The sequence below is a fragment of the Schistocerca cancellata genome, chromosome 7 (assembly GCF_023864275.1).
Source record: "Schistocerca cancellata isolate TAMUIC-IGC-003103 chromosome 7, iqSchCanc2.1, whole genome shotgun sequence".
NCBI classification, from domain to species: Eukaryota; Metazoa; Arthropoda; class Insecta; order Orthoptera; family Acrididae; genus Schistocerca; species Schistocerca cancellata.
The window spans coordinates 181,897,174-181,910,703 of NC_064632.1; the positions used below are offsets into that span (position 1 = coordinate 181,897,174).

Below are 13,530 nucleotides of genomic sequence, written 5' to 3' on the forward strand. Positions count from 1 at the left end.
AAATGAAAGATACACCGGGAGAATTGTAAGTAGGAGCCCGTAAAGTTGTTCTATGACCTTTACAGGTGCCACTTGATACAAGGGCAGATAGATTTGTCGTTGCGGTGGGAGGGGACCTAATAATGGAAATGTTTTCTTGTTTGCTTCTCAGTGCTGACAACAAATGGGTGCGTGTGCCTCGTACCAGTTAATCTGCTATTGTATCAGTCTCAAATGAAAGTGCGTTGGATTCATGAATACGCATTACAGAGACGGTCATATACCGTACATAATTTGTTAAAGGAAATAATTAGTTATTAGCTGTGTGTGTGTGTGTGTGTGTGTGTGTGTGTTTACCCTCCACTTCTCCTCCTAAACCTTCGGATCGATTTCAACCACACTGATACACATATTATTTTCAATCTGTAAAGAAATATTGTGGGGTAAGCAAAGGCAACGTCTGATTGGGGCGGGGGAGGAGGACATGGACACATACAGGGGGAGTGCGAAACGGACAGATAAAGGCTGAAGACATGGTGAGTGAGGGAAAGTCGAGATAGACGACAGAGAGTGAGAGAAGGAAGAGACAGAATAACATAAGATTGGAATAAATACATATCTAGCCAATGCCAGGTACCTCATCTAGTATGAAATAAAATTAAGACTGCTGTAGTTCAGTCAAGTGAGTTGAAGAAAAATGACTTTCAAAACATGTAGAAAACTGCTGTGATCGTGTCTCATGTTACATAATACATTTAAGTAAAAGTCAATTTGCTGTTATTGCCCATCTGTTCACAAAGACAACGCAGCAACATTTCGTCGGGTAATTACAGTGTTACAATTTACGGGTCATTGAGGGTGGCAACAATCTGAAACAGAGAACATTCTACACGTAGTGGTCCGAATTGTATCGTCTTTAACGATAAGTGCTAGAAAGTCAGTGGTAAACCTCTCGCTTCTTTACTATAGCTAGTGTATTGGAGGTTCGTAACACACCATTTACGTGGTTTGCCAGTTAATAAAAAGACCTGGAAATCTGCGGTCCGAGGTGCCACATCATATTGTTAGTTTTCTCCCTTGAGCAAAAACGTTTGACGACCACTGCTCTAGTACTACAGAAGTTATTACCTTGTCTCTTAACAGTCCTATCAGCCTGCCCCTTCTTCTGGGCAGTGTTTTCCACATATTCCTTTCCTCGCCGATTCTGCAGGGAACCTCCTAGTTCCCTACCTTGTAAGTCCACCTAATTTTCATCATTCGTCAGTAGCACCACATCTAAATGCTTTGATTCTCTTCTGTTCCGGTTTTCCGATAATGCATGTTTCACTGCCATACCATGTTGTTCTCCAAACGCCCATCCTCAGAAATTTATTCCTCAAATTGAGGCCAGTGTTTGCTAATAGCAAATGTGCCAGTGCTAGTGTGCTTTTTATGTCCTTGCTCCGTCCATCATGCGTAATTTTGTTGTCCAGGTAGCAGAATTCCTTAATTTCGTCTACTTCGTGACCCCAATTTCTGATGTCAAGTTTCTGGTTGTGCTCATTTCCACTATTTCTCATTACTTACGTCTCTCTGCGTTTCATTCTCAGTCCATATTCTGTACTCACTAGACTGTTCATTCCATTAAACATATCCTGTGATTGTTCTTCACTTTCACTCAGGATAGCAATACCGTCAGCGAATCTTCTCATTGATATTCTTTTACCTAGAATTTTTATCCCACTCTTCAACCTTCTTTTATTTTCGTCACTGTTTCTTTATGTATAGACTGAACAGTAGAGGCACAAGACTACATCCTTTTCTTACACCCTTCTGAATCCGATCACTTTGTTCTTGATCTTCCAGTCTTACTGTTAACTCTAGGTTATTGTGCATATTGTATATTTTTCATGACGTCACGAAACCGACGTTAGCTTTATTAGGTGCCCCAAACATTAGCTTACGGTGGAATTTTTTTAAAACAAAATTGCCAGCTTGCTTCATTTGTGGCTGTACTAATAATGGTAATTATTGTCTAAAGTGTAAAGGAATCACATTTCATCCTTAAGTGGACTTGTTCAAGCAACATTTTCCTTTACATATATGAATTTTGGATGCGGTGTTTACTTTCATTGCGGTGGTCTTGTTTCTGTCATTTCATGTTAGATTTTTGATCAGTCTAACTGGAAAAGCTCACTGGATAAACGTTGTGAAATAGAAAGGTAGGAAACCGACCGAACGCAGCAAAATATGTTCTCAGCATTTTCGGGAAGGAACATAAATCGAACACCAGTTTCCTCAGACCGTATTAAGGAAAATGCTGGATTTCTAAAGCAGCCATCTAGTCTCGCATATTTCTCTCCTTCGAAGCGAAATGTGTCGTATTACTGGATATAATATGGATTTAAGACCAGACGTTTGAAAACGGCTATGAGATGCTGTGTTATTGACGAAAGAACTTTAACAATTTTTAATTTGAAAACAACTGTTGTGTGCACACGACAGAAATTAAGAGCAAGAAGCAGTCATAAAGAATAGTCTGCTAGTGGTTTAGGGCATCTAACATGGAGGCGCTTGCTTCAAAGCAACGTACAGCCTGTAGCGCCATGTGCCGTTATTACACCTCCACGAAAAGAAGTATGCATAAACTGTATCTGTGGCTTCGGAATTTGCAAGAGCCCACATGTATGAGAATAATCGCATAATCAGCTTAAGAGTTCATTCATCGAAGTTTACTGACAACATTTTATACAGAATAATGGAAAAGGAAATTGAGGATAGGTGACGATCATTTTGGCTTTGGAAAAAGTAAAGGCATCAGAGAGACAGCTCTGAAGTTTCAGTTGACAATGGATGAAAGACTAAAGAAAAATCTAGACACGTTCACTGGATTTGTTGACCTGGAAAAAGCGTTCGACAGTGTAAAATGGTGCAAGATGTTCGAAATTCTGAGGGAAATAGGTGTAACCTATACGGATAGACGGATAATATACAACAGGTAGAATGGGGAATAATAAGAGTGGAAAACCAAAAACGAAGTGCTCGGAATAAGAGGGATGTAAGACAGTGATGTAGTCTTTCGCCCCTACTGTTCGATCTGTACAGCGTAGAAGCAATGATGAAAATAAAAGAAAGGTTCAAGAGTGGAATCAAAACTGAAGGTGATAGGATATCATTAATAAGATTCGTTGATGAAATTGCTATCATCCGTGGAAGTGAAGAAGAATCACAGGATCTGCTAAATAGAATGAACAGCACAGAATATGCATTGAGAGCAAATAGAAGAAAGGCGAAAGTAATGAGAAGGAGCAGAAATGAGAACAGCGTAAACCTTAACATCAGGATTGGTAATCACGAAGTAGATGAAGTTAAGAAGTTCTGCTACCTAGGCAACAAAATTACTCATGACGGACAGAGAAACGAGGACGTAAAAAGCAGACTAGCACCAGCAGAAAGGTCATTCCTCACCAAAATAATTCTACTAGTATCAAGCATAGACCTTAATTTTATCAATAAATTATTGAGAATGTACTATTTGAACACAGCATTGTATGATAGTGAAACATGAACTGTTGGGAAACAGGAAGAGAATAGAAATATTTGAGATCTAGTCTACAGAAGAATGTTGAAAATTAGGTGGACTGTTAAGACATCAGGAAATTTCTTCCATGGTGTGGTGTCACCGCCAGACACCACACTTGCTAGGCGGTAGCTTTTAAATCGGCCGCGGTCCGCTAGTACACGACGGACCCGCGTGTCGCCACTGTCAGTGATGGCAGACCGAGCGCCGCCACACGGCAGGTCTAGGGCCACTTACTAGCACTCGCTCCAGTTGTACAGCAGACTTTGCTAGCGATGCTACATTGACAAATACGCTCTCATTTGCCGAGACGATAGTTAGCATAGCCTTCAGCTACGTCATTTGCTACGACCCAGCAAGGCGCCATAGCATTTGATAATTAATATTGTGAAGCCTGTACAGTAACGAGAGATGTTCAATTGTGGATTAAAGTTAAGTATTCTACCAGTTACTCTTGTTTTGCTAGTCTTATTTCTCTGACCTGTTCCAGACCTCACGCCAGCCTGCGTGAGCTTAATCGCGTGCTTTTCGGCTTCCTCCAAACTCCGTGAATTGGCTACTGCCAATTCACAACACATGGTACTAGAGGGAGCTGTAGAATTATAAACAGCAGAAGAAGAAGACAGATATTGGAATACATCCAGCAAGTAACTGAGGACGTAGGGTGCAAGGGCTAATCTGAGATGAAGAGTTTCGCACAGGAGGGAATTCGTGGAGGGCGTATCAAAATCGAAACAGTCAGAGGAGTGATGACTAAAAAAAAAAAGTTGACGCTACTTAAGAACATTATACTTCGTTATAATATTAGGAGTGCTTCACTTCACCTCTTTTTTATAATTTTTTTTTAGTGTCTGCATTTTGTGTGAATTTTATGGATCCTCATGATTACTTTGTGAAAAAACATTACATGATGGAGGAAAACCCTTATCATTTCTGAGCTTAGCTCATCAAAACACACTAGTCTCACCTAAAAGTATTACAAAAATTGTGTAGCATAAATTCATAGTTCAGTGTTGTGCTCGTAAGGGAAACTAACATAGGAGCACAGTACAAAAATCTCCTGACGAGATTACGGGAGGCAGTCAAGAAGATGCGTCGCAGAAGTTTTCCGCGGGGATGTTTGTCCTCCACGGCAACAACCTAGCTCATTCTGCACAAGAGACGGTCAAATATGCTGCTTCTTTGGGCTATCAGTTTTTTTCTCCTCCCCCTCCCGTGCCACGTATTCTACGTTCTATTAACATGTACACAGCGACTACCCTTTCCTCGGTGTGACAGTCTTCTGCAGAATGCTGAGGTAATTTTATAGATGAAACTTTCCCTGTACAGCCAAAAAGCGGACTACTGCAACCAAGGTCTCCTCAACGTCATCCGTCGCTCGAAAAAAATGTCGCACACTGAGGGGTGGATATGTAGAGCACTACCGCATCAGCAAGTTTCACGGTCGCAGCATGATTTTCTCGACGTGGTAATTAGAACACGATGACTACACCCCGTAATGTTTCGACACGCCAAGCTGCAATAATACCTGGGCTTAGGTCGTCGGTCATTGATTTAATTGTAAATAAAATAAGAGTCTTCGATTCCGCCGCGACAGCTATTAATGTTTCAGCAAAATGGTTGGACAGAGCCGGCCGGCTACGAGCCAAGACGAGCCGCCACGGCTGAATGCGACAGAATGTAGTGGAAGAAGCCGTGGAGGCGGGGAACGCCAGTTAACAAGTTGTGGATATTCCGAGCAAAAGAAAGGCGTAGAGAAGTTCAACACTCTTTTTATAAGCTCGCATGCTACAAGGTCCCTCGCCAGAAGGCGGAGTGCTCGCGCAGGCGGCGTTTCACAATTGCTTCTTCGGCACTGCAAAACACCGACGGAAGGCGACCGATCTGGCTGCCCCAGTTCTCGTCGTAAGCGTAGATGAGTGTAGCCGGCACGCCGAAGTGGATAAACTTTCCGAATGAATAACTGTTTGTTAACTTTATTTTTTTTTCGCTTTAGAAGTGCTTCGGACTCAGTGAGCGGACTTTCAGACCACCTTTGGTGTCGCTTTCGTAAATGTAGTGTTACTCTGGTCGCTCAGTTGTCGATCTCGGTATTTCCATGCAGTGTCGTCTCCCTGGTGCCACAGTTATGACGTAATCGCGAGTCGCGGTTGGCATTAGTATTCCTGTTTTTTGGTCGGTGTTAGAGTGTAAACATAAGTAAATGGAAATGAGCGTTTGGCGTCATTGGCCGGGAGGCCCCTCGCGGGGCAGGTCCGGCCGCCTAGGCGCAGGTCTTATTACATTCGGCGCCACATTGGGCGACCTGCACGCCGGATGGGGATGAAATGATGATGAACACAACACAACACCCAGTCCCTGAGCGGAGAAAATCTCCGACCCAGCCGGGAATCGAACCCGGGCCCGGAGGACGGCAATCCGTCACGCTGACCACTCAGCTACTGGGGCGGACAACATAAGTAAATTATATAACGGGTTTACTTTGCAAAATAAAAAAATTGTTCGGAAATAATCCAAGAAATTAAGAAACACTAATTGAGTGTTCGTAGCCAAATGAAGAGTGAGGAATGGACAAACGGCGTATCAAAGTGACGAGCGTGAGATCCCGTTTCCCAAAAAATATATAATTTACTTGAAAGTAATCAGCGTAGTTAAGAAGAACTTAATTACTGATATGAGGTAAAATTGAGCTATTGATTCTTGTCTGAATTTTCATAGACAGACGAAGAGTTGGAATGAAGACTAGTTTTGCAAAAAAAGGGACTTCATTAGTTGAAATAAATCTGGGTAATTAAGAAAAATTTAACTAACGGCTTGACGAACAGTTCAAATATTTCGCGAACACCTGCTGGAACCTACTTAATTAAAGCGGCAAAAAGTTTATCTCTTCCAAACCTAGCCATTATTTTCCACATAAAAACTTGCACTGGTGTTATCTTTAACTGTTAAAAACATCTCCTTTGAATCAAGTGCTAAATTTAGGACGTTTCGGAAACCGAAGATTCTAGGAAGGTAAATAAAGTATCAAAAAGCTCATCTCTTGAAGACTCATAAAAAGGTTGCATTGGTATCACATTTAACTTTCAAAATATCTTCCTTCGAACCAAGTACTAAATACAAGACAAACAACGCGATAGACAAGCAAATTAAGTGTTAAAAAGTTCATATCTTCCAGGTGTAGCCATTCTACCTTCAGAAAGTTGTATTTTATTTTTGAAATGGCCTCCTTCGAATCAAGTACCACATTTAGATCATTTAGAGAACAGCATTCTGAAAAAACCTTGAAAGTAAAAAACTATTTGAAAAACAAAGAGTCAAATTTTTTTTTAAATTATTTGTCTACAAGGCGTAAGAAATAAAACAAATTTGAGAAACGTCTGACGCGTCTTTGAATGAGTCCCGTAATCATCTACATCAAATGAGGCGCCGGTTGAGAATGTACATTCTCTTTCCTGATATTTGAAGGATTCCCTATTGCCAATTCTTTGAGATTGAATAACTGTTGGAACATTTTTTACATCTTCGGGCAAAGATTATAGAAATATTTCAAGGTCACATAACAACACACTGCCGATTTGCGTAGTCCGCTAGGTAAAATACCTTTACTCTTTAAAATTCTAGGATTTTGTGTTCAACGATTAACTTCAAATTCTCAGTCGGCAGCCGGCCAGAGTGGCCGAGCGGTTCTAGGCGCTACAGTCTGGAACCGCGCGAATCCTGCCTCGGGCATGGATGTGTGTGATGTCCTTAGGTTAGTTAGGTTTAAGTAGTTCTAAGTTCTAGGGGACTGATGACCACAGCAGTTAAGTCCCATAGTGCTCAGAGCCATTTGAACCATTTCTTTTCTCAGTCGGCAGGTCATTTGCTGTACATTATTTCGAAAATCATTCAAAAGCGCGTCAAATGCTTGTCTAAGCTATTTTATTCTTGCTATTAGACAAATCATTTCACAAAACATTCCCAGCTTTCTTTAGCTTTTTTTCTGGGCGGAAGTTTGGAAGAAACCTGCTTCCTTCTGGATAAGCCTCTTATCTTCTTCTTGGTAGCTGATCTTGCTCCAAAACAGGATGAAAGACGTTTGCTGCACTAATAGTCAACAATTAATATTGTGGCCGACACCATAGGTAGACCTAAACCACTTTAATTACACTCTTGGTGTAAAGTATTCACTGATGTGACCCAATTTGGATGTCACATATAGTTCGAATTAAAGGAAAGCAGATTGCAAAATACAGCACTGGTTCTTAGGTTGTTAAATTGTCCTAGTGCAGTAATCACAGAAGTCCAGTGATTCAAAAAAAAGTATTTCCTACCGCTCACTGAATATGTAAGGTCGCACTGTATTAGTCTTTTGACTTAACAATGGTTCATCGTTAACAAAGTTTTCCAGTTAAATAGTTGGATTACTTCAGCTATATTAGCAACTAGTAGATACAGAGCAATGAAATTCAATGGAACTAAGCTTATTTATGAATCTGAAATTACTATGCACTCACTGTATACTATGTACACTGTCGTATTGTCATTATCGTAGTGTAGGACAAGATTTGGAAAACCTTTGGAGGCTGAAAAACGTAGCAGATGAGATTAGACATTCAACGTACTTTGTCTCGTCACCTCCACTATTGGATTGACCTGAGACTTATAGAAGATATCTCACTATGAAATCCATCGGTCCATAAATCAATAGTTAAAGATAATCAAGTGACAAATTCAAAAGATATTACCAATAATTTTCTTAATAAATTACAGTCAAACGCAAAATTTCTAACGACTCTGGCCAGCCAAATAGTACTAATAATATAAAGAAATACATAAAGCACAAAATTTTAAACATACCTTACAATACAAAATGTTGTGGTGAATTCACTGACTTATTTAGTAATTAATGAATTATTTTCAGAAAGAAAGTCAAAGTTCTCTCCATTGTCTTTCTAAAAAGTGTAGAAAAAAATTACATCCAAAATGAGGAACTCACAGTTCTTCTTATCACTGGTGTATTTATGTATGTATGTCTCTCACTTAAAACGTTCTACATCTACCATTTGCAATGAAACACTAACAGTCTCAACTGGCTGTACCAGAGTCCACAACAGCTTACAGGTCCAACTGTCTCTACTAGAGTCCATCCCCATCCTACTCTCTGCAGCTAGGACGTCATCGTCAACAGACATCGAAAACAGGACACTAACATTAATTACACTTACATATGTAAGAAAAAAAACATTGAGCTATTTCTTTACACTGCACACGATAACAGATGTCCTATAAGTACACAATCACAAATTACTGTAACACAAATTATAAACATGTGCTAATTAGTTTCATAATTTTCACATTTGTTGTAAAAAATACAAAAATATCATACATCAAAAAATTATTCTTGCTCACATTTTCAAATATTTACTTATCACTATTCCAAATTGTCACTTATTTAGACGGAATCACTCAAAGGGAATGAAAATTATTTCCTATTACTCTGTATTTTAAGTTAATTCCTCATCTCAGTTTACTGAACTTAGAGATTAGATTAGATTAGTACTTGTTCCATAGATCACAAATACGACAATTCATAATGATGTGGAACGTGTCTGGTTAATACAAGGTGTCTATACAAGATATTACATTTCACAAAATATTACATGACACTCAATATTTTTAGTTTTTTTTTTTTTTTTTGTAGGTGTTGGGGAAATTACCCACTTGCTACTTCCAAAAATTCATCTAATGAGTAGAAGGAGTTGCCATTAAGAAATTCTTTTAATTTCCTTTTAAGTGCTATATGGCTATCTGTCAGACTTTTGATGCAATTAGGTAAGTGACCAAAGACTTTTGTGGCATCATGATTTACCCCCTTCTGAGCCAAAGTTAGATTTAACCTTGAGTAGTGAAGATCATCGTTTCTCCTAGTGTTGTAGCCATGTACACTGCTATTACTTTTGAATTCATTCCGATTGTTAATAACAAATTTCGTAAGTAAATATATATATTGTGAGGCTACAGTGAAGATCTCTAGCTCTTTAAATAAGTGTCTGCAGGATGATCTTGGATGAGCTACAGCAATTATCCTGATTACACGCTTTTATGCAATCTATACTCTTTTACTCAATGATGAGTTACCCCAGAATATGATGTCATACGAAAGCAGAGAATGAAAATAGGCATGGTAAGCTAATTTATTCAGATGTATATCTCCAAAATTTTCAATGACCCTAATAGCACAAGTAGCTGAACTCAAACGTTTCAGCAGATACTCAGTGTGTTTTTTCCAGTTCAACCCCACATCAATGCATACACCCATATATTTTGAATATTCTACCTTTATTAATGGTGTCATTCTATTTACTGTGTGGAACTGTATATACTGTGTTTTGTCAAAGTTCAATGAGAGCCCATTTGCAGAGAACCGCTTAATTATTTTCTGAAAAACATCGTTTACAGTTTCACCTGTTAATTCTTGTCTGTTGGGTGTGATAGCTATACTTGTATCATCAGCAAAAAGTACCGGCTTTGCGTATTCGTGAATAAAGAATGGCAAGTCATTAATATATATTAAGTACAGCAGACGACCCAAGAGCGAACCTTGCGGCACTCCATTCTTGATTGTTCCCCAGTTTGAGAAATCACTAGTTTTTTGGATATTATGTGAACTGTTTATTTCAACTTTCTGCACTCTTCCAGTTAGGTATGATTTAAACCATTTGAGCACTGTCCCATTCATACCACAGTACATGAGCTTGTCTAGAAGTATTCCACGATTTACACGATCAAAAGCCTTTGATAGATCACAAAAAATCCCAACAGGTGTCTTCCGGTTACTCAGAGCATTTAATATTTCGTTAGTGAAAGTATATATAGCATTTTCCGTTGAAAAACCCTTCTGGAAACCAAACTGACATTTTGTTAAAACTTTATTTTTACAAAGGTGTGAATTTTGGCTAAGGCAGTCAGAAGAGAGATTGGGCAGTAGTTGTTGACATCAGACGTATCCCCTTTTTTGTGCAGTGGTTTAACAATGGCACACTTCAGTCTATCTGGGAAAATACCCTGCTTCAGAGAGCTATTACATATGTGGCTAAGAATCCCACTTATTTCTTGGGAACAAGATTTTATTATCCTGCTGGAAATGCCATCAATTCCATGTGAGCTTTTATTCTTGAGAGGAGAGGTGGGTGGAATTTCAACTGCATCAAATGGTGTGGGTAAGGCCTCTTCCATTAACTGCCTTGCTTCTTCTAATGAACATTTAGATCCTATTTTCTCTACAACATTTAAAACATGATTATTCAAAATGTTTTCGTCTTCTGGCTTGTTGTTTATCAAGTTTCCATTCACTTTGATGGTGATGCCGTCATCCTGTACTCTTGGTTGCCCTGTGTCCCTCGTAATAATATTCCAAATTGTTTTGATTTTGTTATCAGACGTATTAATCTCAGGCATGATGCACATGCTTCTGGACTTTTTAATAACCTTTCTTAATGTAGCTCAGTAGTTTTAATAATATTTGGCTGTTTCTGGGACATTACTCTTTCTTGTTGTTAGATACAGTTCCCTTTTGTGGTTACAAGATATTTTTATTCCTTTAGTAAGCCAAGGTTTTTTGCATGGTTTCTTATTATTAGATTTAACTACTTTCTTGGGCAAACAGTTTTCAAATTCTCTTACAAGTGTATCATGAAATAAGTTATATTTTAAATTAGCATCGGGTTCCTTGTACACCTCATCCCAGTCTAACTGCCGAAGATTTTCTCTGAAATTTCTAATTGATGAGTCATTAATTGAATGCACAACTTTGGAAGTTAGTTTTGAATTACTGAATAGAGCTGTGTCATATACTGTAACTAGCTGAGCATCATGATCAGAAAGCCCATTCTCAACGGATAAGAATTTATGTTTCTAAACCTATCTTGGTCTATAAAAGTGTTATCTATCAATGTGCTGCTGTCCTTTACTACCTGACTAGGAAAATTAATGACATATGACAAATTGAAAGAACCGAGCAAGACTTCCAGGTCATTCTTCCTATTAGACTCTTTCAGTGAATCAACACTGAAATCCCCACAAATAGTAGTAATTTACTTTCCCCTATCTGACAAATAGCACAACAACGCATCCAATTTTCCAGGAATAAATGAAAGTTTCCTGAAGGGGACCTATACACTGTTACAATTATAAAAGAGCCCTCCTTCAGTTTAAGTTGACAGGCACATGCTTCTATATGTTGCTCTAGACAAAACTTTTTTGTATATAAGCTTTCTACACAGTGATAACTTTTGACATACATGGCAACTCCTCCTTCCACCTTATTCTTTCTACTCATATGTGCAGCTATTTTATAACCACTGACATTTACCTTTTCCATATTGCTCAGACAGGCATAGTATATCTATTACATTATCAGATTCAATGTCATCTGAACAAACCAGGAGCTCATAAACTTTATTCTTCAATCCCAGAATATTTTGGTGAAAAATGGCAACATTATTTTTTACTTTACTTTCGTGAGAATCTACTTTTTTCTTTAATCCACCAATATTTTGGTTAAATATGGTAACATCATTATTTACTTTCCTGTTGTGAGTTTTTTGTGAATTTTGGACCTCTTTAGCACCTGCCTGCCAGAACTTCTCATTGGACACTGATATTAGTCTAAAAAAGAGGTACATCCATGAGTACTAGTGACCCCCTTTATGGATTTCGCAAACAACACTGCCAGTTTTCCCTTCCCTTTCCTATTGAGATGTAGGCCATGCCTTGTGAAATCCCCCCTTGACAGGAACCAATCCAATGTCTGACAGAGTAGCCGCCCTACGCAAACGATCCAACTCCATATTTACCCTCCTGACATAGCGGTTCAACGGGGGCTGATCATGCCGTACGAAAGAAGTCACCAGCCCAACATTGGTATGGGTCGTTGCCGAGGCTATTTTCACCAGGTCACACTCAATACTGTAGCCTTGATCCCTATCAATACTGTTTCCCACTCCACCCACTATCATCACATGATCCTGCTTTGTGAATCCCTTGCACAAGAAACCTATATCCTCTACCACCTGGCTAAGACTTGCACTTGGCTTGAAAAAGTTTGTGACCTGGTATCTGTCACCTAATTTTTCCTGCAAAATCTGGCCCACGCCTCTTCCATGGCTGCTACCTAGCAACAGAACTTTCCTCTTACTTTCTACTTTTTTTGAAACAGTTGGTTTCCTAGTGAGATTCTGATGCATCTTAACTACATCTACTTCTACTGGAGCCTCTTCCTTACTGTGGTAGCAAGGCAAATCTATTGGTTGTGCCAATTAGGAAACTGTCCTCTTTCTGTGGCCCCTGTTCCCAGCTACCACTACCCACCGCTGTTTGCCCTCCTCCCTCCTTAACCTCTTCAGCTCCTCCCTCGCTCTGTCCAAATCAGCCTGAAGGGCTCTAATTTTCACCTCCTGTTCAGCTATAATCCTGTCTCTTGAGCAAACCCTGCAAAAGACTGGAAGAGTCTCGTTTGCTTCCCCAATTCCCACGCCGCTACAATTTCCCCAATGAAACCACCTGTCACAACAGCTGCACAAAACCCCTGAACTAACTTTCCTACTGCAGCCCACACAGTAACCATGGTAGTTTGGAGATTAGTTAAGAGATTTACTAAGTGATAAGGATAATATATTAAATACAGATGCAAAAGGACACTAAGTATGTTTTGGAAAATAATATGTAAGTAAACTATTAGCAAATGCACTTAAATTTGTGTTATAACGCTAAATATGCACGATCAAAAATTAGGCCTAAACAGCCGAATGTAACCAAAACGAACTTTTTGCGATAAGTGGAAGAATACGTGAATAAAAGAAAAACCTTTAATGGCAAGCTTGAAGAGCACACCAATGAACGTATTTAATTAGTTAATCTATACCAAATGCACTTACGATTACGGTACAACGCTAAGTATGCACACTCGGAAAGTAAGGCAAAGCCGTGAAATATAAACAAAACGAACTTTT

At 39.1% G+C, this 13,530-nt stretch overlaps 1 protein-coding gene across 2 annotated transcripts in view; it reads left to right on the forward strand.

Moving 5' to 3' along the window:
* LOC126092366 (lipase member M-like) overlaps positions 1 to 13,530 on the forward strand; it is a 176,163-nt gene that overhangs the window by 3,942 nt on the left and 158,691 nt on the right. Inside the window, exon 1 of one of the 2 annotated variants that reach the window (XM_049907910.1) lies at positions 5,355 to 5,493. The exons of the other annotated variant lie outside the window; for it this stretch is intronic. Coding sequence (XP_049763867.1) covers positions 5,454 to 5,493 — 40 coding nt within the window. The 5' untranslated portion in view covers positions 5,355 to 5,453. Of the gene's footprint in view, positions 1 to 5,354; positions 5,494 to 13,530 lie in introns of those variants that run through there. 2 annotated transcript variants of the gene reach the window in all.